We start from the raw sequence: 27281 nt of genomic DNA, 5'->3' as shown, positions 1-27281 counted from the left end.
CTAACGTACTCTTTATACTTGTAATCAATTACAAGTCCAAGATTCTTTGCAAAATTCTGGTGCATTTTGTATCTAAAATATTTGATCTACTATGGTTATGGCTACAGAATAAAATGCTAATGATTTAATTAGATTAGATCTAATATTCACTCTCTAAATTTAGTCCTGGATTGCGATTTCTAACAGAATTAGACACTGGTATAGACAAATACCAATGATGGAATTGTGGGGCAATTATGTAACATTTGAGAATAGACTTTGCCAAATGTAAAACATGGTGAAGATACTTCTATTCCCCATCCACCTATATTGATCCAGAGACAGTGAGCAGAGTAGCTATACTAATTTTCCTTGATTTGACAAGTATAACCTCATCTCTTAATATGTACCTTTATTATAACACCCCACATGATGTATCAGCCATTATTTAATGTTGCGTGCTTTTTCATTCATCAGTGCATATCCCAGAAACTTGGTGCCTCATAGTAGGTACTTATTTTTCACGATTTACTATTCCTTTTCCATTTTAATAAAAATTCTGACCTTTTAATGTGATGCACGGTCTTCTTTCGAAAGTTCTCTCTCATATCCTGAACTTGTGTCATTTAAAAGCAGGTTAGTATCTTAAACGGTCCTCTAAACTTAACTAGTCGAGAAAATGTGCCTGGTAAAGTCCAGTTCAGAGATCTATTAGAATCTTTGATGTGTCGCAGATGCCGCACTAACTAATCCGTGCGCCTATGTCGTATTTATTGTAGCATGATATACATGTTTAAATGGCAAAATTTTATATAGTTAATCTATGAAATCATGCCCATGTTTTTCATTATTTTTTATTTTTCTTTCAAAAATGTCTATTTTTAGAAAGAAAATAATATCGAGAAATTGACGGCGGTCTAAAACCCAAGCATCTTACAAAATATTTTAAACACATTATATATCTGTTTTTAATACTGCATAACCGCCTTGTCTTTCATATAAAATAGTGCTAAAACTTTAGATCAAGTATCAAAATGGCAAAAAAGGAGTCAAAATTAAAATTAATAAAAATGAATTGCAGAGGCAGTTAACACACCTCTGGAAGAAAACGAATTTGAAGTGTTTGGTAAAAACGTTCTATTTTAAACTTGCCTTAGAAGTACATCCACAATATACAAACTTATTTAAATAGCTTTCAATAACTTTATCTTCTCCATTTTCCAATTCATGATCTAAAGGTATACATCAAATATATTCGTCGCTCTTCAAATTTTGCTTTGATCTAGCTCTTCAAAACAGGTAATAACTCGCTGACGAAGCTCTTCTTTCCTGTCTTATTACCCCAGAAATAAAAATCAGAGGGTGTCAGATCTGGCGATCTCGCAGGCCAATTCCATACGCCTAAACCATCTATCATCAAACATGTCGTACAGTTTTCTTGTTACACTATCTCCACAGTGAGGTGGGGGCTCCGTCAAAGTTGAAACCAACAAGTGCGAAAATCTTGGAATAGTAGATTTTCTAAAAAAACCTTTCCTAAATTTTCTAAAAAATTTAGTGGTTATCATAAGCAGTTTAACTTCAGAAAAGCAGACTTTCCAATCATGTATAATTTGTTGCTTGATGCAGACTGGTTGTCCGTCTTGCAGTCTTCTGACGTCGACAGAGCTTGCAAGGAACTTTACAAAAGACTTGATTCAGCTTTTGCTGCTTCAGCACCTTTAAAACAACGAAGACGACGGCGATTTCCATTATGGTTTTCAAAAAAAATTATTTCTAATATCTTTAAGAAGGAAAAAGCATATCGTGATTATAGATCCTCTCCAACTGAGTTTAATCTTTCCAGATACAACAGGCTTCGTCAGACGGTAAAATCTCAAGCCCGTGAGGCCTATAACTCATTTGTGACCCAAGCCGAGAAGAACATTGTCACTGATCCCTCATCGTTTTGGTCTTTCGTTAGAGCTAAGAAAGGTCGCTCTTCACTTCCGTCTATCATGTGCGATGCCAATCAATGGTAATTCTTTTCAAGGAACAGAAAATATTGTGCCAGCTTTTGCCAAACTTTTTCAGAATGCCTATAAAGATCCAATCAACCTCGCAGAAACCTATCCTCCTTCTAATTCCTCAGACCTCATTGACATTCTTCCATCAATTACCACTGAGGAAATTATTGCTGCTAGTCGGAGGCTAAAAAACAAGTTGATAGCCGGTCCAGATGGTGTTCCAAGTTTTGTGGCTAAAGACTGCATGTTTGTCCTTTGTCAGCCTTTATGTCATATTTTTAACCTTATTTTGAAAACTGGCAAATTTCCAGGCGTCTGGAATTGTGCTAAAGTAATACCAATTCACAAAAAAGACGATATAAACAGAATCGACAACTATGCCGACCTATCTCCATACTTTGCAATTTTTCCAAAACTTTTGAAACTATTGTTTATAATAGAATTCTTCCCCAAGTTCAATCACTACTCTCTATAGATCAGCACGGTTTTATTCCTAAAAGGTCGTGCATCACTCACCTCTGTAATGTGACTCATTTTATTTCTTCAGCCCTCGATAGAAAAAGTCAGGTTGATGTGGTGTATACTGATTTCAGTAAGGCTTTCGATCAGATAAATCATAGCATTCTGCTGGAAAAATTGAACAAGCAATTCAACTTCTCAGAAAGGCTAATTTCGTTGCTTTTGTCATACCTTATTGACCGTCTACAGTTTGTTGAGGTGGAAGGATCTAATACCTTTGTTTCAACTTCTGGAGTCCCACAGGGATCCAATCTCGGCCCACTTCTTTTTATCTTTTATATTAATGATCTTATAGAACTGATTTCCTGCCTTAGACTAGCTTATGCTGATGATCTGAAAATATTCTGGTGTATCAATAGTATCTTGGACTGCTTGTTCTTACAGAGTAACTTGGACCTAATTAGGGGGTGGTGCATTCGAAATCAGTTATGTCTTAATATCTCGAAATGCTGTGTGATCTCCTTTCACCGAACCAAGGATCGTGTTTTGTTTAATTACAATATAGACAATCAAATCTTCTGTAGAAGAACTTCTATTAAAGATCTAGGGGTTGTATTCGACGATAGGCTCACATTTGTGCCACATATTGAACAGACAGTGTCCTTCTCGTTGAAACTTCTGGGTTTTGTCATTCGAAATAGCCGACTCTTTAACAACTCAAACTCAATAAAACTATTGTACTTTTCCTTTGTTAGATCAAGACTGGAATACGGTTCCTTGGTGTGGTGTCCTTTCTATGAATGCCATGTTGGCTACATCGAGAGTGTTCAGAGAAGGGTTTTAAAGTTTCTTATGTTTCGTGAGGATGGAATATATCCTATTAGGGGAAATGATCATGATCTGATGTTAGGTAGATTTAATCTGCAATCTCTGGCCATGAGGAGAACAATTCATTTTGTAACATTCTTTTGGAAGTTGGTCAATAATTAAATAAATTCTCCTCCTCTCTTGAACGATATTCTATTTCATGTACCACGATTTGCTTCTAGAGCAAATATCACTTTTGCTTTAGATCGCGCCAGAACTAACATTAGGTTTCAGGATCCCGTATATCAAATGTGCAGAATTTTTAATTCAGTATTATCAACCTGTGACATATTTGTATGCTCCATAAAGGATCTAGTTTTGTCTCTGACAAACCAACAGTTACCATAATTCCTTTTCTCTTCCTTTTTTCCCTTGTCCCATGAATCCCTTTCTTTGTTCATTCTAATGTTAATTTACATCTCCTTTAATTTTGATATATACATGATGTTACTATAGTAATTTAAGTTTTCCTTATTTTTCTTTCTTTTTGTTATTTAATTTATAGTAATTTAATACTTGTTTATATACACTTTCAAAACATTAATTGTAGATTTTCCTGTAACTGGGCTTTGTCTGTTGGAAATAATCTGCTAAATTCGGTAATTCCTCTTTAAATTTTAGTAAAGACAATATTTTAAATTGATCAGGAATTCTATTATCTATGTTTGATAGTGGCTCTAGCATAAAGTGAGACACATCACCAGGAATATATTACAGAGTCTTTTTATTTTACTTTCGACACGTGTTTCGCTAACGATTAAAACTGTTTAAATTGACTGATTAACAGATTTAAACTGAAGATTAAAACCACATTTAAAAGGCGTCAATTTTATGACCTTCAGAAGCATAAAGAGTCTAAGTTTCAGCACCGTATAAAAAATAGAGAAGAGAAGAGCATTAACAAGTATCATTTTTATATTTTGGGAAAATCATATTTAAATTGAATTGAGAAATAAAGTTCTACCATGTCTTCTTCTGTCGCTGCTATGGGGGTTTAATAATAGAATTACATTTAATTATTATAATGCTTAATAAACTCTTCATCTGGAGTATTGTTGCTTGTAATTATAGAAGTAAAAAAAGTGTTAACTTCATCCATGTCTTGCAAGGACATAGGAAGTTGTATATTACTACTACAATTTTTAAGGTTATATGATAAATAAGCTTTATTTTCTTGCTCTAATTGAACTGGTTGTAAGATTTCGGTATTGGTTTATAAATATTTCAATCCTCTCATTTGTGTGTCTCTATATTTATTTAAAGCCTTGTTTCTGAGTGTTTGCATCAGTCTTATATTAGGGATTAAAGGGAAACATGTAAATTTATGACTTCTATCACAGGTCTAATGAAAAAACTACTTTGTAATTGACTTCATTCATATTAAACATTGGATGCCATATCAGACTGAAATTTGTTCTGATCAATACTCTGTAGTCTGTATGTAAAAATATATGTAAGAAATTTAGGAGTTTCAAAATATACGTTACCGTCAAAATAAAACGAACATCGAACCATAAAAATTCATGTTACAGTTCAAAAAATAAATAATGTTCTAATCCCCTAGTAATAAAATTGAATCTAAACTACAAGTTTTCATCCATACGTCTTGAAGGCAAAAAAACACCATTGTATTAAAAATCCATCTAGTTGCATAAAAAAATAACAACAATATATTACATAAATGCTAAAAGTTGCGGTAACATGCGCTATAATGTCTAATATACAAAAACAAACATAAAATACTGACATCAGCATTATAAAATAAAACTAAACTTTATTATCCTTTAACCAGCCGACCACTGAATCCAGATGTTTCTTCTTCCACTTGATGCGAACCTTCATCTGGTCTACCGAACTCTGCAAGATATTTGCGACGGACTTCAAGTCATTTTGATGCAGCTTATAGAACGTGGTCAGCTAAAATAAATTAAATTAAAAAAGAACAGCCACATCCACACATTTCCGCAAACTCACATCCTCCAAATCGATTTCAGTAGACAACTGCGAGACAAAATCGTGAAAAATCGTGGTAAAAACCGGATAAATATCCTCGTAAGTGGCAAAGATCCTGTCCCAGTTCAATCGTAGAAACTGAAAGCCTGTCCGGGCTCCCACCGGATGATTAATGGACCGCCACACATTCTGAACGTTCTCCAGAGTCATGTTTCCATCCAGAGAATACTCCAAATACCTAAAATGAGTCGCTATTCAATCCATAAGTCACTATGTGTTCCAATGTACCTGTTGATCAGCCAGGGGTCATAGGTGCAACCCAAGCTCAGATAAGCAGTTTCCAAATCGGCGGGAGATATTGAAGGGGACAGTGTTCTGTTCCAGAGAAAATCCCACTCTTCCGGCCCGCCGGTGCGGATTGCAGAACACTGGACTAAATGTCTATAGTCTACGTTGATGCTGCAGAACCAACAAGATTGTTGAAATATCCAATTATTGGGTTAGGTACTTACATGTTCTTGGTGTCAGGGTTTTCCATTTTCATCCATTGCTCGTACAGTTGTCTCGTCCAGACCGTACATTTCCAGTATCTAAGCTGACATGCCAAAGTAACTACCAGCAATCTCAGCAGTTTCTCGTTTTGGGTGTCGTTCGGTTTCTCGATGGTGCCCAACTCTTCGAACATCGGTTTCACCAGTTTCAGAATGAAATCGTCATATAAACCGGAATATTCGTAATTGCTGATTATCACTCTAAAATCGAATCGAAGCAGCTTGAGTGGATGTTCTTGTGGATTTTAGTAGAGCGCTTACCGTAACTCCTCCAAGTTCCTCAAGGCGGCGTACCAAGGGATATAGTTGATCTCGGCGATGTTTAAGTATTTGACCAAATTAAACGCGACCGTGTATTTTAGATACCCAACGTTGGCCAACTGGAAGGCGTCATCTATAAGATGGCCGCGGTTCGATACAGATATTTTGTTCGGGTTTCGTCTCAGTTGCTGGGTGAGCAGGTTCCAATTGTGTATATCGTAGTTTACTCGGAAAAAGCCTATAATTATCAAATTACGCTAATTAAAACGAAAGCTTATAGCCATATTTTAGCGAGTAAGCGGTTTTAAGCGGCTTTAAGCGTCTTTAAGACATCTCATTCGAGCGATCAAGTCATGACGTCACCGTATAAGGCGCTTTAAGCGTTTGTTAGCGGTCTCCCGAGACCGCTAATAAACTCGATATGTCAAAGTCAAAGGGAAGCTATACAAACAATAATAAACAATAAATATTTATATCAATTTTTTGAAATTTTTTTAGAGTAGAAGCATTATATTTCTTAGTATATAATAGTATATTATAGTTTTATTTATTTTATATTAATGTCTCATATATATTAACAGTTAAGACATCCAAACCAAATAAAAATGCAGAAAATAATAAATAATCAAAAGAGCGAATAGATTTGCAAAAAAATACAGTGAAGAACGTAAAGGTGAGGTTGCGGGTATTTTTTTTAAATTGATTTTTGATTAGTTTGGGTTTATTTCTGTGTGAAAAAAAATATGAGTGAGGTTATGTTTAACCCAGTAACTTTTTTGTATATTGTATTTCCTCTTGATCTGATCCTTAAAATGTATGAGATCGGATTTAGTTAATTTGGTATTTAGACTGAAAACGTTTTGAAAACTTAGACAAATGGGTGTTTTCATGGTTTAGGTCAGTCCTCCAAAGCGAATGCAATACTGATGAAAGGTATAGCTAATATTTACTAATATTTAGACTCTGACAGCTGTTAGACATGACGTCATTCGAGCGCAACCAGATAATGACGTAACGCTTAAGACATTGTAAGGCAACCCAGTAAGACGCTTACTCGCTAAAATATGGCTATGTATCGCAGTGCGTCATTTGTCAAATGTCACTTGTCATTTAGTAACTGTCAAAATTGAGCAATGGCGCAGTTGATTTCATCCACTAACGAAATCTTATGTATCGTAGTGCGTCATCTGTCAAATGTCACTTGTCATTTAATGACTGTCAAAATTGAGCATTGGCGCACTTGATTTCACGGCTGGGATTCTAAAATTACGATTCGACACGATTACTCGATATGACTGATTCTAAATAAAATTTTCAATCGCACCAGACGATATAGCTTCTTCCTTATTTAATACGTGCATAATGTGCCAGCATCCTTTTTTAAACGTATTTGTTGCATTGATTGTTTACCAATAGTCATACCAAGTTTCCATTAGTATATTATTAAGAAGCTTTCTTAAAAATAACTAATAGATCTAATTCGACCCTATTTTCCACAACCTTCTGTTAATAATAGAGGCAGAAGAAATAGAGTTAGCATTAAATTACCAGTTTTAGTATGTCAAGATTTTATGTCACAGATTGTTACCAAAGAAGCATTGGACAAGATTTTAAATTTGGAATTAGCGAAACTACTGCAAGTCGTTGGATCCAAAAAATTACTGAAATTATTGACAATCACCTTGCTGATCGATTCATTAATTTTCCAAATATAAGAGATGAGAGACAAATTAATAAATTAACATTTGTGATTTATTGATCCACTTTCCCTGGTTTTATAAGTCTTCCATCTGTCAAATATTAGGGGAAATAACAAATATATATCAAGAAACCTAAATCAAATCGAATAAAACGAGTTTAGCCGACGATTGAAATTTAGAATCACCTTTCTCCTTTCTGATTCCACTAACTCTGACAAAATATGTATCGTAGCGACTTATGTATCGTAGTGCGCCATCTGTCAAATGTCACTTGTCATTTAGTAACTATCAAAATTGAGCAATGGCGCACTTGATTTCTGACTCAACAGCTGTCAGATGAAGACTTTGACAGGCCAAAGGGAGATTGAATTTAAATGCCATTTGAGAGCTGTCAAATATTAATTATTGACGTTGAAATTGACATTGACTGGTATAACATCGTGATAGAAAAGTACCATTATGCTTTTACAATAAGGCCTTTTGTAACGTCATTGTTTGACTTTGAATTTGAATTCTTTAGACTCATTGAAGGGTATTTTCCGATTTTATCTTCTTCCAAGCACTTGAAGATAATCTGAAGGTCTATTCCAAGAGTTTGAGTGAGTTTGACTGGCTGTAAGAGTTTCCTAAATACTCGAACTTATTCCAAGTACTTGAACGTAATCTAAGCGTTTATTCCAGGAATCTGTAACCACTTTGACTATCTGTAAGAGACTTTCAGTTACTCAAAAACTTCTTCCAGGTAATTAAGAGTAATTGGAGGATCTATTCCAGGAATCTAAGTCAGTGTGACTGCCAATAGAAGTCTCCTAAGTATACATCAGCTTCTTTCAACCATTTGAAGGTACTTTTAGAGTCTGAACCAGTTTTACTACCTGTAAGAGTCTTCTGAGAACTTAAACTTATTCCAAATACTTGAAGGTATACTGAAGGTTTCTTCCAGGAATCTGAATCACTTTGACTACCTGTAAGAGTCTTTCAAGTACTCAAAAACTTCTTCCAGATACTTGAAAGTATTTGGAGGGTCTATTCCAGGAATCTAAGTCAATTTGACTGCCTGTAAAAGTTTCCTAATTTTCCATAAGCTTCTTCCAAGCATTTGAAGGTAATTTGAAGGTCTACTGCAAAAGTCTGAGGTGGTTTAACTGGCTGTAAGAGTCTCCTAAGTATTCCAAGCACTTGAAAGTAATCTGAGGTTTATTCCAGGAATCTGAACTACTTTCACTACCTGTAATGGCGCACTTGATTTCTGACTCAACAGCTGTCAGATGAAGACTTTGACAGGCCAAAGGGAGATTGAATTCAAATGCCATTTGAGAGCTGTCAAATATTAATTATTGACGTTGAAATTGACATTGACTGGTATGACATCGTGATAGAAAAGTACCATTATGCTACAATAAGGCCTTTTGTAACGTCATTGTTTGACTTTGAATTTGAATTCAATTCTTTAGACTCATTGAAGGGTATTTTCCGATTTTATCTTCTTCCAAGCACTTGAAGATAATCTGAAGGTCTATTCCAAGAGTCTGAGTGAGTTTGACTGGCTGTAAGAGTTTCCTAAATACTCGAACTTATTCCAAGTACTTGAACGTAATCTAAGCGTTTATTCCAGGAATCTGTAACCACTTAGACTATCTGTAAGAGACTTTCAGTTACTCAAAAACTTCTTCCAGGTAATTAAGAGTAATTAGAGGGTCTATTCCAGGAATCTAAGTCAGTGTGACTGCCAATAGAAGTCTCCTAAGTATACATCAGCTTCTTTCAACCATTTGAAGGTACTTTTAGAGTCTGAACCAGTTTTACTACCTGTAAGAGTCTTCTGAGAACTTAAACTTATTCCAAATACTTGAAGGTATACTGAAGGTTTCTTCCAGGAATCTGAATCACTTTGACTACCTGTAAGAGTCTTTCAAGTACTCAAAAACTTCTTCCAGGTACTTAAAAGTATTTGGAGGGTCTATTCCAGGAATCTAAGTCAATTTGACTGCCTGTAAAAGTTTCCTAATTTTCCATAAGCTTCTTCCAAGCATTTGAAGGTCTACTGCAAAAGTCTGAGGTGGTTTAACTGGCTGTAAGAGTCTCCTAAGTATTCCAAGCACTTGAAAGTAATCTGAGGTTTATTCCAGGAATCTGAACTACTTTCACTACCTGTAATGGCGCACTTGATTTCTGACTCAACAGCTGTCAGATGAAGACTTTGACAGGCCAAAGGGAGATTGAATTCAAATGCCATTTGAGAGCTGTCAAATATTAATTATTGACGTTGAAATTGACATTGACTGGTATGACATCGTGATAGAAAAGTACCATTATGCTACAATAAGGCCTTTTGTAACGTCATTGTTTGACTTTGAATTTGAATTCAATTCTTTAGACTCATTTAAGGGTATTTTCCGATTTTATCTTCTTCCAAGCACTTGAAGACAGACTGAAGGTCTATTCCAAGAGTCTGAGTGAGTTTGACTGGCTGTAAGAGTTTCCTAAATACTCAAAATTATTCCAAGTACTTGAACGTAATTAGAGGGTCTATTCCAGGAATCTAAGTCAGTTTGACTGCCAATAGAAGTCTCCCTAGTACATATCAGCTTCTTTCAACCATTCGAAGGTACTTTTTGAGTTTATTCCAAGAGTCTGATTCAGTTTTACTGCCTTTAAGAGTCTCCTAAGTACTCAAACTTATTCCAAGTACTTGAACGTAATCTGAGGGTTTATTCCAGCAATCTGAATCACTTTGACTACCTGTAAGAGTCTTTCAAGTACTCAAAAACTTCTTCCAGGTACTTAAACGTATTTGGAGGGTCTATTCCAGGAATCTAAGTCAATTTGACTGCCTGTAAAAGTTTCCTAATTTTCCATAAGCTTCTTCCAAGCATTTGAAGGTAATTTGAAGGTCTACTGCAAAAGTCTGAGGAGGTTAACTGGCTGTAAGAGTCTCCTAAGTATTCCAAGCACTTGAAAGTAATCTGAGGTTTATTTCAGGAATCTGAACTACTTTCACTACCTGTAATGGCGCACTTGATTTCTGACTCAACAGCTGTCAGATGAAGACTTTGACAGGCCAAAGGGAGATTGAATTCAAATGCCATTTGAGAGCTGTGAAATATTAATTATTGACGTTGAAATTGACATTGACTGGTATGACATCGTGATAGAAAAGTACCATTATGCTACAATAAGGCCTTTTGTAACGTCATTGTTTGACTTTGAATTTGAATTCAATTCTTTAGACTCATTTAAGGGTATTTTCCGATTTTATCTTCTTCCAAGCACTTGAAGACAGACTGAAGGTCTATTCCAAGAGTCTGAGTGAGTTTGACTGGCTGTAAGAGTTTCCTAAATACTCAAAATTATTCCAAGTACTTGAACGTAATTAGAGGGTCTATTCCAGGAATCTAAGTCAGTTTGACTGCCAATAGAAGTCTCCCTAGTACATATCAGCTTCTTTCAACCATTCGAAGGTACTTTTTGAGTTTATTCCAAGAGTCTGAATCAGTTTTACTGCCTTTAAGAGTCTCCTAAGTACTCAAACTTATTCCAAGTACTTGAACGTAATCTGAGGGTTTATTCCAGCAATCTGAACCACTTTGACTACCTGTAAGAGCCTTTAAAGTAATCAAAAACTTCTTCTAGATACTTCAAAGTTTTTGGAAAATCTACTCCAGGAATCTGAGTCAAGTTGACCCCTGTAAAGTATCCATAAGCTTCTTCTAAGCGTTTAAAGGTAATCTAAGGGTATATTCCAAGTGTCTGACTCAGTTTGATTGCCTGTAAGAGTCTCCTAAGTACTCAAACTTATTCCAAGTACTTAAGGGGAATCTGAGGGTTTATTCCAGGAATCTGAACCACTTGGACTACCTGTAAAAGTCTTTGAAGTACTCAAAAACTTCTTCCATGTACTTAAAAATATTTGGAGGATCTATTCCAGGAATCTGAATCAGTTTGACTGCCTGTAAGAGTCTCTTAAGTATCCATAAACTTTTTTCAAGCAGTTGCAGGTACTCGGAGGGTCTATTCCAAGAGTCTGAGTCAGTTTGACAGCCTCTAAGAGTCTCCTAAGTATCCCCAAGCTTCTTCCAAGCGTTTGAAGATAATCTGAAGGTATATTTTAAAAGTCTGAGTCAGTTTGACAGTCTGTAAGAGTCTCTCTCCTAAACACTGAAATTTATTCCAAGCACTTGAAGGTAATTTGAAGGAATATTCCAAGAGTGTGAGTCAGTCTGACAGCCTGTAAGTGTCTTTTACGTACTCAAAAACTTCTATCAGGTACTAGAAAGTAATCGGAGGGTCTATTCCAGGAATCTGAGTTAGTTTGACTACCTGTAGAAACCTCCTAAGTATCCATAAGCTTCTTCTAAGCATTTGAAAGTAATGTAAACGTATATTCCAAGAGTCGCAGTCAGTTTGACTGCCTGTAAGTGTCTTTTTAGTACTCAAAAACTTGTACCAGGTACTTGAAAGTAATTGGAGGATATATTCCAGGAATCTGAATCAGTTTGACTGCCTGTAAGAGTCTCTTAAGTATCCATAAACTTCTTTCAAGCAGTTGCAGGTACTCGGAGGATCTATTCCAGGAATCTGAATCAGTTTGACTCCCTGTAAGAGTCCACTAAAAACTCAAACTTATTCTAAGCATTTTAAGGTAATCTGTGGGTATATTCCAAGAGTCTGAGTCAGTTTGAATGCCTGTAAGTCTCCTCAGTATCCATAAACTCCTTCCAAGAGTTTTCAGGTACTCGGACGGTCTATTCCAAGAGTCTGAGTCAGTTTGACTGCCTGTAAGAGTCTCCTAATTACTGAAACTTATTCCAAGCACTTGAATTTAAGTTTATTTGTGACGTCATTATTTGACTTTGAATTTAAATCCCGCAGACTGATTCAATGAATAAAACCTGTCAATTGTCAGATCAAACCAATGTCAATTGTCAGAATAAAATGAAGTTTCAGAGCTGTCACTTAAATCATAATGATGTCTCGACGTTGCCAAATGTAACTTTGGCGGCTGTCAATGTTAAATGACAATTAAAACGTTTAATTGATTTTTATGAATTTAAGACTTATTACCGAAGTCATAAAAGTAAACAGACTTCCTTGCCACAACACAAGCTACCTATAATGTCAATCAATTCCAAAGTCATTTTAATAAACTTTGACTTAAGTCTAGTTCCTCTTACCTGTTTCATCAATATTAACCAAAACCCACGTGTCGTTTCCGGCATAACTCAAATTCAGCTCGGTTTCCCTCACATTTTCCAACCAAATGCTGCTTACTTCCTTCTCGTCTTTGACCGTATACGTTATCGGGACATACCATAACTCATTGGACGTTACATTCAAGTCTTCGGTCATTTTAGTCTGATTTATCGTTGCAATACCTGAAAAAAAAATTTACAATGACTTTCAATAGTTTTTTCAATTAATTTCACCTGTGGAATAGTTTCTATTAACTGTGATGCATGGATAACCACTCTGCGACGTCCAGGAGTTCATAAGGGCTTTGACGGTCACGTTCTCGGGAATGATACTCTGATTGTGAGCCCGTTTGGTAAAAAGACCCCATAAGTCATCTTGATTGGTCGACTTATAGGAGCTGAAGCAGCAAAATGTTGATATTTACGAAATATTTCCATATAAAGCACTTACAATTTCTTCAAATAATTGTGCAAACCCTTCTGGAACACCTCTTTGGTCAACGTGTAATTGAGCATCTTCAATATGCTGCTCCCCTTCTTTGTCACTATGTAGGTCTCATAAATCTGCTCGATCTGGGCGTTACTGCTCACGTTACTCTCAATACTCTGAGTAGACTTCAGACTGTCATAATATAACGTTGTATAAGCGTTACGAAGCTGTAGGCTTATGTACACGTGCCATCTCGGTCTTAACTATCAGAAAATAATTATAAAATTATGTCCGAAAAAACCGTTTTTAGCTACTTACAGCAGTTAACGTTTCCTCGGCCATAAACGTACCAAATCCTTCGTTGAGCCAAAGATCTGACCACCATTCCATAGTGACCAGGTTGCCGAACCACTGGTGAGCTAGTTCATGGGCTATTTTGGCGAATACCAGGCTTTTTGTTTTGATACTGCGGGAGTCTGGGTCGAACAGCAGGGTCAGTTTTCTAAAATGTAGAATTACACGTTTTATCGCGAGTTTACCAGCCGGATTGAGATGTTACATGGTCCTTCGAACCGGATTAGAGAATGTGAGAGATCTTTTAAAAGCAAATAAGCGTCGATTACTTGTATATTAGTTTGGAAAGGATTTTTTCAAGTTTATTTCTTAAAATATTGCAAAAAGTCTATGCCCCATCAAATCTCCCCTATGAAATAAAATATATTTAATAATTTTTCTACGTTAATGATAGTTTTTGTTCTTATCTACTGCCTAGAAACAACTTCAGAAAAAAATCACAAGTAGTTGAAATTTTCTTCCAGGCAGTTGAGCAAATTTTTATCGCTCGGTTATTTGGGTTTCTACCGCATCTCATGTCGAGAATATGCCTTGAATCAACTTGAACTGTTACTTTTCGTACGTAATTAAATCGATTACAGACGTGAAGTATGAATTCCTTACGCTCGTCAATGATTCCTGAGTCTCAGATGGGTTTTCATGCCAAAAAGTGGGTCAAAAGTCGGTTATTTGGGTTTCTACCGCATCTCACGTCTCTAATATGCCTGAAATCAACTTGAAATTTTACTTATCGTATCTAATTGAATCAAATACAGACGTGAAACATCAATTCATTGCGATCGCCAATGATTTGTGGGTCTCAAATAGGTTTTCATGCCAAAAAGTGGGTTAAAAGTCGGTTATTTGGGTTTCTACCGCATCTCACGTCTCTAATATGCCTGAAATCAACTTGAAATTTTACTTTTCGTATCTAATTGAATCAAACACAGTCGTGAAACATCAATTCATTGCGATCGTCAATGATATTTGAGTCTCAGATGGGTTTTCATGCCAAAAAGTGGGTCAAAAGTCGGTTATTTGGTTTTCTACCGCATCTCACGTCTCTAATATGCTTTGAATCAACTTAAAATCTTACTTTTCGTATTTAATTGAATCAAATACACACGTGAAGCATCAATTCACTACGATCGTCAATTATTTCTAAGTCTCAGATGGGTTTTAATGCCAAAAAGTGGGTCAAAAGTCGGTTATTTGGGTTTCTACCGCATCTCAGGTCTATGATATGCCTTAAATCAACTTGAAATTTTACTTTTCGTATTTAATTGAATCAAACACAGTCGTGAAACATCAATTCATTGCGATCGTCAATGATTTCTGAGTCTCAGATGGGTTTTCATGCCAAAAAGTGGGTCAAAAGTCGGTTATTTGGGTTTCTACCGCATCTCACGTCTCTGATATGCCTTGAATCAACTTCAACTGTTACTTTTCGTACGTAATTGAATCGAATACAGATGTGAAGTGTCAATTCATTGCGATCGTCAATGATTCCTGAGACTCAGACAGGTTTTTATGGCAAAAAGTGGGTCAAAAGTCGATTATTTGGGTTTCTACCGCATCTCACGTCTCTAATATGCCTTGAATCAACTTGAACTGTTACTTTTTGTACGTAATTGAATCGAATACAGACGTGAAGCATCAATTCATTGCGATCGTCAATGATTCCTGAGCCTCAGATGGGTTTTCATGCCAAAAAGTGGGTAAAAAGTCGGTTATTTGGGTTTCTACCGCATCTCACGTCTCTGATATGCCTTGAATCAACTTGAACTGTTACTTTTCGTACGTAATTAAATCGAATACAGACGTGAAGCATCAATTCATTGCAATCGTCAATGATTCCTGAGCCTCAGATGGGTTTTCATGCCAAAAAGTGGGTCAAAAGTCGATTATTTGGGTTTCTACCGCATCTCACGTCTCTAATATGCCTTGAATCAACTTGAAATGTTACTTTTCGTACGTAATTGAATCAATTTTAGACGTGAAGCATCAATTTATTGCGATCGTCAATGATTCCTGAGCCTCAGATGGGTTTTCATGCCAAAAAGTGGGTCAAAAGTCGGTTATTTGGGTTTCTACCGTATCTCAGATCTATGATATGCCTTAAATTAACTTAAAATTTTACTTTTCGTATTTAATTGAATCAAATACAGACGTGAAGCATCAATTCATTGCGATCGTCAATCATTCCTGAGACTCAGATGGGTTTTCATGCCAAAAAGTGGGTAAAAAGTCGGTTATTTGGGTTTCTACCGCATCTCACGTCTCTGATATGCCTTGAATCAACTTGAACTGTTACTTTTCGTACGTAATTGAATCGAATACAGACGTGAAGCATCAATTCATTGCGATCGTCAATGATTCCTGAGCCTCAGATGGGTTTTCATGCCAAAAAGTGGGTCAAAAGTCGGTTATTTGGGTTTCTACCGCATCTCAGGTCTATGATAGGCCTTAAATCAACTTGAAATTTTACTTTTCGTATTTAATTGAATCAAATACAGACGTGAAGCATCAATTCATTGCGATCGTCAATGATTCCTGAGACTCAGATGGGTTTTCATGCCAAAAAGTGGGTCAAAAGTCGGTTATTTGGGTTTCTACCGCATCTCACGTCTCTGATATGCCTTGAATCAACTTCAACTGTTACTTTTCGTACGTAATTGAATCCAATACAGACGCGAAGTATCAATTCATTGCGATCGTCAATGATTCCTGAGACTCAGGACAGGTTTTTATGGCAAAAAGTGGGTCAAAAGTCGATTATTTGGGTTTCTACCGCATCTCACGTCTCTGATATGCCTTGAATCAACTTCAACTGTTACTTTTCGTACGTAATTGAATCGAATACAGACGTGAAGTATCAATTCATTGCGATCGTCAATGATTCCTGAGACTCAGACAGGTTTTTATGGCAAAAAGTGGGTCAAAAGTCGATTATTTGGGTTTCTACCGCATCTCACGTCTCTAATATGCCTTGAATCAACTTGAACTGTTACTTTTTGTACGTAATTGAATCGAATACAGACGTGAAGCATCAATTCATTGCGATCGTCAATGATTCTGAGCCTTAGATGGGTTTTCATGCCAAAAAGTGGGTAAAAAGTCGGTTATTTGGGTTTCTACCGCATCTCACGTCCTCTGATATGCCTTGAATCAACTTGAAATGTTACTTTTCCTACGCAATTGAACCAAATACAGACGTGAAGCATCAATTCATTGCGATCGTCAATGATTCCTGAGTCTCAGATGGGTTTTCATGCCAAAAAGTGGGTCAAAAGTCGGTTATTTGGGTTTCTACCGCATCTCATGTTTCTAATATGCCTTGAATCATCTTAAAATGTTACTTTTCGTATGTAATTGAATCAAATACAGACGTGAAGCATTAATTCATTGCGATCGTCAATGATTCCTGAGCCTTAGATGGGTTTTAATCCTAAAAAGTGGGTCAAAAGTCGATTATTTGGGTTTCTACCGCATCTCACGTCTCTAATATGCCTTGAATTAACTTGAAATTTTACTTTTCGTACGTAGTTGAATCAATAACAGACGTGAAGAATCAATTCATTGCGATCGTCAATGATTCCTGCGTGTCAGATGGGTTTTCATGCGAAAAAGTGGGTCAAAAGTCGGTTATTTGGGTTTCTACCGCATCTCACGACTCTAATATGACTTGTATCAACTTGAAATATTAATTTTCGTATGTAACTGAATCAAATACAGACGTGAAGCATGAATTAATTACGATCGTCAATGATTCCTGGAACTCATACTGGGTTTTCATGCTAAAAAGTGAGTCAAGAATCGACTATTTGGGTTTCTCCCACAACTTTTTTCCAGGCAGTTAAAGTAATTTTTAAAACCGTCAAGCTAAAAAGAAATTCTAATTTTTTTCAGAAAATTCTCCTAGTATTGATGTATAGCGAGTCCTATATATTAGCGTAAAAAAATTATGCAAATATTCCAAGTAGCTCCGAAGTTATACCCAAAAATGTTCATTAAATATGGAAGATCTTAACATGGCCGTTTGCGTTTCAAAAACCTTAAATCTGGTAATTTTTGGACCCTGATGGCCAAAATTATCTCCAACTCAGAAAGTTTTTGAGGTACAATAATCGTTCATATATGAAATTATTTAGAAAGAAATGGGCTTTTTTTGAGTAAAACTCTTAAGAATATTTCAATTATTTTGTGAAAATATTCTGGAGAAAAGGGAAAACATGCAAAAAAAAATTGCAATAAAATTGCCCCAACAAAAACTGCCCTAACCACCCAATTACTGGACACAAAAGCACGTTTTCACTCTCAAATCCATTCTCAGGGATTCCTAAACTTTAGCGTAAAAAAAATTATTTAAATATTTTAAAATCTTAACATTCGGAAAGATTCGGATTCGGATTGTTTTTATGCAGTTGAACTGTTATCTTTTAGTTCTTCAAACGCTTGGAATAAATTATAGGACCCTTTTTTGCATTAAAACTCAAGTTAAAATAATGCCTTCCAGGTCCTTTAAATTTATGTTTTTTACTTCGAATAGTTTTTTAAATCCTTGACTGTAGACCTATGACCTATCCCTTAGCTAACTTACCTAAAATGTATAAGCCCCCAATTCTCCATGGCATCCATCCCAAAACTAGGAATAGCGACCAAGTCCAACTTGGGCAACGGATATTTAATCTCGAAGTACCGCTCCAAAAAGGGCAAAATCTCCTGGGCCGCCTCGAGGGCAAACTGGGCCTTCGGTAGGTCGTCTTTTGGGGCCCACACTTTTATCAGCGGCCGCTGTGCGGTGCCGTTGGAGGCGGCGATAAATCCAAAATCGCAAATCGTAAAAGCCACCAGGTACGTTGACATTAAAGGGGTGACTTTGAAGTGGTCCCAGATCCAATCGGTGTCGTTTCTGGGAAAAAACTTGTTTAAAGCTTCATTCAAAACAATGATATAATACTTAATATATTAGGTATATGTATTATACTTACATGGGTTCGGTAAGTTTTAGGGGCATATTAGAGAGTACAGTCATGTTGGTTTTTCTGGCAATGCTGATTTCGAATTGGGCCTTAAACGAGGGTTCGTCGAAGCACGGGAATACCGTTCTGGCATAGACTGAACCAAATTGGGTGGTAGCCAACCACCTAAAAAGGAGTATATTAAAATCACACTTAAATCTACAGTGGCGAAGCGTGAACTTTTTTTTAGCGCATGAAATATTAACTGAAAGAGAAAATATGTAGTGATATAAAAAAGGAAAAAAAACAATTACTACTAGCATAAAAAGATAGATAGATAAAAATAAATACTACTTACAAAAAAACACAACTAAAATACAATTGCCAATATCGAACAGCCGTTCATAAATAACCACTAAAAAAACCTGTAAGATGTACTGCCGCCGACCAGATCAAGCGTGTCCATAAACAATAACCCTCAAGAGCACAATAAAATAGCTGGTCGACTTCGATAGACAAAAGCTCGAATGTCTTTCCCGCGAGTAAATTTTGCATACGTAATAGCGTTGATTGAATATTTGGACCCAAATATTCAATCAACGGTAATAGGCTGAATGCTGACGCTCGCGGACCGCGAATTTACAATTCCTTTACCATTACAGTCACGAGGGTGACTGAATTCGAATAGTTTTTGTTTGAAGAATATTAGTTACATTTTCTAATTTATTACGGTGCAGAAATTGACCATACTAGAATAGAATTTGCAAGTTTATTTTGTGCGCCATTATCTTTACAAAGTCTAACCGGTCTAAATTTTTTTTAAAATCTGTTGTTTAAACGGTATATATCAGTCAGTTAGTTACTCCGTTGTTTGTATCCGTTGTCACGCCGCGCCACGTCGGCGTCGCGTCGTTAAGTTAGGTTATGACAGTGTAGTTACCTTAATTTAACATATTTGTAGTGCTTCAAAATGATTAAAACAATATTGAGTGGTATTGTGGATAGTGAAATTCACTATCTTGAATTAAAAGAGAAAAATCAAGATCAATTTTTGACTGAATTCCAGTGCAAGTTAACAAAAGGGACAAATTATCAGGAAAAATGTGACACAAACACTAATTGGATAGTAAGCAAAGTGTTTAATAACTGTGTTCGTTATGAATTTCGCAAACTATATGTGTGTCATCTAGCCAAAAAGAATAAACGTGTAATTAAGAAAAAAGGAAGTACAAGAAATAATGGGTGCTCGTCAAGTATAAATATGAAATTTCTCAAAAGTTATTTTGAGAAGATCTAACTTATTAAAACAAGGTTTAAATGCAGTGATCAATATAAATTATGAACATTCTCATCAAATTCAGGTTGCTCAAGCATTTAGTTTATTGCGATGTAATGAAGACACAAAAGCAACTTTTCGTGCTTATTTTGAGCCTGGAATGACAGCTTCTGCAGCCAAAACTTATCATGAATTATCTTTATCTGAAAATTGTGATGGTGATATTCCTGTACTTCTAGCGAATGCACAAGTTAACCCAACTGACCGACAAGTAGCCTACTTTTATCAACAATGGAGGTCTGAAATTTTCGGAGGAAGGGATGATGAAAGAATTAAGAATAAAGTTGAAGAGTTACAAAAACAGGATATCCAGTTATGTGGTAACGAAAATCCATTTCTTCTTGTTGTTTTGATAACGCCAGTTATGAAAAGAGCTTTTAATGCGGGCCATGCAGATGAGATGATCTTCATTGACACTATTGGTTCTTGTGATCAAAGTAGCTCCTCTCTAACTTTTATTTTTGCAGCAACAAAAATAGGAGCATTGCCAATAGCTGTTATTCTTCATAAAAATAAATCAGAAAATGATTATTTACATGCTCTAAAAATTGCAAAGCAATACTTAGAAGCTACATGTGATAAACTATTTGAGCCACAAATTATTATGACCGACCATGACTCCGCAGAAAGAAATATTTCCAAAGGCTCGCTTGCTTTTGTGTATATTTCATGTTACACAAGCTTTGTGGCGCTTGCTATGGGACATTGATGACGTTATTCCGCCATGTTTGCTAAGACATGTTTGCATTTGCTAAGACTACTTTAGATGCAGAGAGCTTTATGTTTCAGTCATTAAATAACGAGACTCTAAACGAGTACAAGAATGCCAAAGCTCATTTAGAACTCATTTGGGGCCGTCGAGAAGAATGGTATTTACCATTTCGTAGTGACATTTTGCATAGGGGCAATAATACAAATAATTATTGTGAAGCATGCATCAGAATTTTCAAGGACATTATATTGCAAAAATGTAAAGTATTTAACATGTGTGCATTTTTTTTTGGAATTTTTGTACACTATCACAAAAATAGACTTCTAAAATTTGCTAACAGAAGAGGACGACATTTAACTCTAGCTTATAATAAGTTTCTTCGACGCTTAAAAGATATCGAGGAAGGAACACAGATCAGTAATTTAACTTACCGTGTTACATCGAAAAGTAACTCTTACGAAGTGAATATTGAAACTGAGTGTTGTGATTGTTATTTTGGTCAAGGAGGGCAATATTGCAAGCATTTATGTGCGGTAGAAGAAAAATATGGAGTTTCTTTAAAAAAAATCGTTGTTGTTGACTAAAAGTGATCGGCAAGATTTTACTAAAATTGCCTTAGGAGAAATGTATTCATCCAATTTTTACGATGATATTGATGACATAAACTATGACAAGAAATCCATCCATATCATCCCATCCTATACCATCCCGAAGAAAGTAATGAAACGTGTTAAAACCCAGAAAATAATATTATTTTTTAATCACAACGAAACTATTGATAGAATGCGAGCCGAATTTATAAGACTTTCGGATATATTAAAAAAAGATCATTGTCCTTCGAATATCACAGTGCTAAAAAAATTTGTGACAACATTGGAGGACATGCAGACTTCGTCACAAATAGTATCTATGTTTTCTCACATAACTCGATTTTCCAGGAACCGAAAAATTCGAGTACAACCTACAGCTATAGCTCGAAGAAAGAAAAGGGGACTAAAAGGTCAGAATCGCATACGGTCTGGAAGACCAACCACTCTGGAAAAAAAGAAGAAGAAGAAACCTCACAACATTAGTCTAAGCATAGAACAAAACGAGTCTATAGTGCAAAAAAACACTAACTTAACTCTGTTCAATAATTTAGTAAGTAATATTAGTAAATACCCATGTTACAGAGATTTTTTAGTTCTTAGGTTCATAATAACATTAGTTCTTATGTTTTTAGTTCTTATGTCTTTAAGTGTGCAACAATTTTCTTGAATTACCCCATTTGATAAGCATTTCCATAAGGACTTGAAATATAAATATTATACTTTAATCAAAAGTTTTTTTAACTGTACATTATAAGTTATGTATTTGCCAAAATGTTGAGAATTTTAAGGAGAATCCAAAAATCAAATAAAATTTAAATTTCTATTTACCGAAAACGTCAAACAAGAAAGTTAAAGAGGGGTACATTTATGACATGTTATAATGCAATAATATATATTCTGCAAACAAAAACTAGCCGAATTCGCGGCCAGACCTCTGTAGCACAGTCTAAAAAAATTGAAATCTATACACTTTGTCTGTAGCCTGCTTGATGCCTATTTGGTTCGATTAGATGCTCCAAATTTCGGAAGACAAATATCAGTGTGTTCTCCTGGGGCTCGTATACATTAACTGGGTATCACCCCTTTATTTTTATCTTAATCGGTGCGGCAGGCGGGTCTATATAATAACAGTAAGGATAGCGACTACGTTCTGTGTTAATTTTTTTTTTTAATTTTAATTCAACAATTACATGAAATAATTACGTGATAAATTAATGACAAATAACTGGATAATTTTGGGTAGACAGTGTCTACCTTGTCTACTCGTACGCTTCGCCACTGAAAATCTATGGTATTGTAAATACGAATTCATATAATTAGTTACCTACTTTGTTGGATATTACGGCAGTATTTTATTAAATATCGTTTTAGAAAATACTATTTCATAAGCTCAATTATTGAAGAAAAAGAAGAAGCTGAAAGCATTTTGATAGTGCTTTTGATAGTTTGATAGTAATGTTATGTTTAATTTAGGCAGAATTTTTAAAATAATTGAATATTTAAGACCTTTAGAAAGAACAAAGTTTTCTGTTTCATATAAAATTCGATCGTTTGTTAAATACTAAATTTCTTTAATTTTTAGTACTAATTTGGTAAGAAACCATAGGCAAATATTATGTTATGTACCGTGCGCTAAACCGCAATTTTCAATTTCAATTATACGCTAAATACAAGTAAGTAGTGTGTTTTATTTATTAATTTATAGCACTTTTATTCATAAAATCATTATTATTTACGTTTAATAGTTCTTGATTTATATTTGCATTGTAAAGTAGATGGTCGGTTCATTTAGAAAAAGAACGTTGCTTTAAATTAGATTTTCTTTAAATAACGAAGGGTAGGTATCAAAGTTCATTAAAATAAAATGTAGGTACAAAACAAGTTTTGGCATGACTCCATGATAAAAAAATTAAGCATTTAAAGCGTTTTAAGCATTTTCGAAAAAAATACTTTCTTAAAGGTACATATTTCTTTGAGTTTAAAAAAACCTGATATATTTCCAATGACTTCACCCTCTTCAACAATAATTATTCTATAAATTACTAATTCTCTGGATTTTTTTTTCTATAACAGCCTCTATTTTGAGTAATTTGTTTTTCTCATTTAAAGTGATTTTTGGCACGTTTTAAATCGTTCAATGTATTATAGAGGCCTATTAACTGAAGCTATAGACACTTATCCAATTTTTTTCAAAAAAAACTTTTGGAATTGAGCCCCTCAGTTACTGAAACAGTGACCCAACATCCCACAAAATAGATAACTAAAAATTCCACTTCTTACTTGACGTTTCCAGCCAGATCCGTATAACTAGTCCGATACAATCCCACCAAATTATTGGTGATGTTGCCGGAGAACTTGATATCAGCCACATAAGTTTTGCCTGCTCTTAGCGAGTCCTCCAGGAGGATTTTTAGTTTGAAATTTTCAGGATCTCTTACTACTGCTTCGATATTTAACGGGGGTTCCATAGCTGTTGGTTCTGAGGCCTAAAAAATTGCATTTAGAAAAGTTTTGGAACGGGCAACAGTTACCTTTTCTTCTTTGGCAGCTGCTTCAGTCGTAACGATTTCTTCGGTGGTCGTAGTGATTGATTCGTCATCACTTTCAGGTGCAGGAATATCTTCTGTAACATCAGCTTGTCTTCTGGTGATATTGTGTGCTTTATTATCAACTGGTTCTTCAGTAACTAAAGTCACTTTTATATCAGAGTCTATGATTTGCAGCTCCTCATCCCAGTTAAGGACTATTTTGTTAGTCGATTGACTACAGTTAATCTATTAAAGTAAACAATGAAGGAACGTCAGGGGAAACTTACATGGCACTTACAAGAATCTTGACTTGACCGGTAAAAGTGAAATTATCCTCCCTCGGTTCATCTAAGATGGGAAACAGGTTTAACTTGTAATGCATCGGGTGCAAATCGTTTGGTAACCTTAAGTCTTCTTTGGCAATTTCTTCATTGATGGTCTCATTTAGCAGTTGTTCGATATCGTTGATTTCAGTGCGAAGCTACAAGAAAACAGGGAGGGACAGATCATTTTTTTATGTGTAGAGCAGTTGAGATTATCAATTTTTCTAATCCATTGTAAAATTACTTAAAATAATTGGGACACCCTGTACAGAGTGTCCGGATCTCGGAAACCGTAAGAGTTACAGGGTCGGTTAAATAGAGGCAACGTTGCGCAATTTGGAGCTTAATAAAATGACGTTTAAAGAACTCTAAGATTCCGGATACTTCCGGAGTTATCCGAAAAAAAATCGAAAATTCTCAAAATCGTTTTTACCTTCTACCGACTTTATTTAAAGAGATATCGGAAAATTAAAAACAGTTTTTCATTGCCACTTTTCAAGTCCTACAACATGACGCAAGAAAAAAAATTAATCCGACGTTTCGTTTTATTTTCGATCATCATCAACTTTATTTTTTCTTATGAGCGCCATATTAAATTTTCTCATTTTTAAAGAGTATTTTTAATTGCGTTTAAAATGAGGTATTGCACTTGCATGTCCGATTACTCCTTCTATTACTTCCATAAGAACTCTATGAGTGCAAGAGAGAAAGAAATATCAATGGGATTTCCAAATAAATTGATGATGATCGAAAAAAAAACGAAACGTCATCAACTTTATTTTTTCTTATGGGCGCCATATTAAATTTTCTCATTTTTAAAGAGTATTTTTAATTGCCTTTAAAATGAGGTATCGCACTTGCATGTCCGATTACTCCTTCTATTACTTCCCATAAGAACTCCACGAGTGCAAGAGAGAAAGAAATATCAATGGGATTTCCAAATAAATTGATGATGATCGAAAAAAAAACGAAACGTCGGATTAATTTTTTTTTGCGTCATGTTATAAAAAGTGGCAATGAAAAACTGTTTTTAGTTTTCCAATGTCTCTTTAAATAAAGTCGATAGAAAAGAAAAACAATTTTGACAAATTTCGGTTTTTTTCCGGAAGTATCCGGAATTTTAAAATTTTTTAAACGTCATTTTATTAAGCTCCAAGTTGCGCAACTTTGCCTCCATTTAACCGACCCCGTAACTCTTACGGTTTCCGAGATCCCAATGGTCACCCTCGAATTTGGGACACTCTGTACAGTTTCCTAGTAAATTTCTACTTTTTCATTTCATTAACGTTGAGATATATGTTTGATAAGCTCCACCTATCGGCGCAGAATATTGCGCGTTTGCCTGAAACTCCAACATCTCACCGCTTGTAAAAGGTTTATCATTGAATGGAAGCGCTGTTGTCAAGTGGAGTGAATTGTTCCCTTTTTTTAGTGAAAAGTAAAGGGTTACTTACCAGTTGCAATTTGGTGTTTGGTCCATAATAATACATGAGTACGATAACAATAAATAAGGAAAGTAAGGCCAAAACGACGAAAGCGATTGCTTTTTTCGTGGTCACGAAACATCCCCCGTTACGGCTGTATCTGAGGCCATCGTTGATTGTATCATCCGTTATGAATTCGGTTCTGCTTGAGAAAGGCCCCGCGGTGCCCTTCACCATTTTTTCTTCACTCTTAAAATGTCAGGAATAAGAATGTTTAATTAAAGAGAAAAGATTCACCCTGTATTATATTTTATTATTATTGTGACAGCTGTCACTTTTGACATTTCATATGTATATGAAATATAATAAATATGGACTGCCAATCCATTGAAGAATAAATGACCACTACTAGGTGCCCGCCATTTTGTCTGATGGTGTCTTTTCGATGTTGGTCACTCTGACCCATTTCAGTGGTGCCAATTATAGGGTGAAAAAACCATTAAATTTTTTGAGAGGTTATGTTTTACACAAACGAAATTTTAGAAAGTTAAATTGTATTCGAAAAATTAAAAATCCCAAATTTTGGAGGTCGATATCTCGAATCCTATGGGCACTATCAGGAAAATTCCAACGGTTTTGACTTAGTTTCGTCCTTCTAAATCCAACGAGACCATCATCAAAGTCGTAGCTCTCATATTAGCCGAAATATCGCATTTTTAGGACCCATTTTTGGGCCCAAAAACGAGGTTAAAAAATGACTTTTTCCAAATTTTTAAAATGCTCCCTCTATTTTATTTAATTATTAAACATGGATATTCTGACAGCTGTCACTTTTGACATTTAATTTTTCTATGCCGTTTCAAGATATGTATTACGTCACTATTTAGGCTCAAACCAAAATGGCGTGGATGTTTGAAAAATTCCCGCCATGTTGTTTTAGATCTGATTTTCGACGTAGTATTTTTTAAACTATATTTTTCAACATGACGCCTATTGCCCACTTTTAAAAGGAAAATGATAATTTTTTAAGCTAAAATGCATTAAGCCACGCCCAAATTAATTAATTAATCAATTTGGGATAGAAGTAAGACAAAGTTAGGTTAGGGATAACATGCCCGTTCCTGGATCGATGTAGAGCATAAAGCAAAGTTAACCGTTACCATTGCTCCACGCATATAATAAGAGAAATGTAAAAGATAAAAGATATGTAGCTTACCTTAGACTATCCCAAGATACACACCCAACAATAATTAATACTAGAATGGCTCTCTAAAACCCCAGTAACTTCTAATCGGAACGAATATTCTATAATGTATTCACATGGTCAAAATTCCGTATAGGTGCAAACTTTTACAAAAGCCCGAGGTGATAAAAATAAATAAATAGAAAAATTGAAATTAATTAGCGAAACGCGCGCTATCCACGGGTTTAAGCGAAGAGATGATGGTGATGGTCCTCCACTTGGTGGGTAAAACTAATTTTGGTCATGGTATGTTTGCACGTGATAATAACCTGCGATATTATTATTTTGTTTCGTAGTTTTTGCGCGGTAGGTGGGCATTCTATGTGATACCTATATTTGGGTTTCTATGGCATTCTCGCAGTTTGCGTATACCAGGTGTCCCATATATCGTTTTATTAAATAAATAACGAAGGTCACGTATATCATATTTTAC

General features: G+C 35.4%; 1 protein-coding gene across 2 annotated transcripts; it reads right to left on the bottom strand.

The window, feature by feature from the left end:
• Positions 1-4958: 4958 nt before the first annotated feature.
• On the bottom strand, positions 4959-27260 carry LOC126733865 (aminopeptidase N-like). 2 transcript variants are annotated; one of them, XM_050437289.1, is made up of 16 exons: positions 26822-27260; positions 25636-25854; positions 24146-24339; positions 23862-24093; positions 23611-23816; positions 18723-18878; positions 18332-18643; positions 13717-13900; positions 13420-13661; positions 13203-13366; positions 12951-13151; positions 6077-6314; positions 5777-6016; positions 5553-5723; positions 5286-5502; positions 4959-5228 (listed from the first exon to the last, which is right to left on the bottom strand). In XM_050437289.1, the coding sequence occupies exons 2-16, from the start codon at positions 25840-25842 to the stop codon at positions 5079-5081; spliced, it is 3114 nt and encodes a 1037-aa protein (XP_050293246.1). In that variant the 5' UTR covers positions 25843-25854; positions 26822-27260; the 3' UTR covers positions 4959-5078. The 2 variants fall into 2 exon arrangements, with proteins under 2 accessions (XP_050293246.1, XP_050293245.1); XM_050437288.1 differs by having other exon boundaries at positions 23862-24104; positions 24157-24339; positions 26822-27258.
• Positions 27261-27281: the final 21 nt, after the last annotated feature.

The sequence above is a fragment of the Anthonomus grandis genome, chromosome 3, assembly GCF_022605725.1.
Source record: "Anthonomus grandis grandis chromosome 3, icAntGran1.3, whole genome shotgun sequence".
NCBI classification, from domain to species: Eukaryota; Metazoa; Arthropoda; class Insecta; order Coleoptera; family Curculionidae; genus Anthonomus; species Anthonomus grandis.
The sequence above is the reverse complement of the archived record's forward strand: the minus strand, read 5'-3'. Positions and strand labels throughout refer to the sequence as shown.

Excerpts from the sequence above, each read along its gene's own strand:
- LOC126733865 (XM_050437289.1), bottom strand. The coding sequence starts at position 25,842 with ATGGTGAAGGGCACCGCGGGGCCTTTCTCAAGCAGAACCGAATTCATA. Across the intron at positions 5,503-5,552 it reads GACCCCTGGCTGATCAACAG|GTATTTGGAGTATTCTCTGG; the intron begins GTACATTGGAAC and ends GACTCATTTTAG. Across the intron at positions 5,229-5,285 it reads CTGAAATCGATTTGGAGGAT|CTGACCACGTTCTATAAGCT; the intron begins GTGAGTTTGCGG and ends AATTTATTTTAG.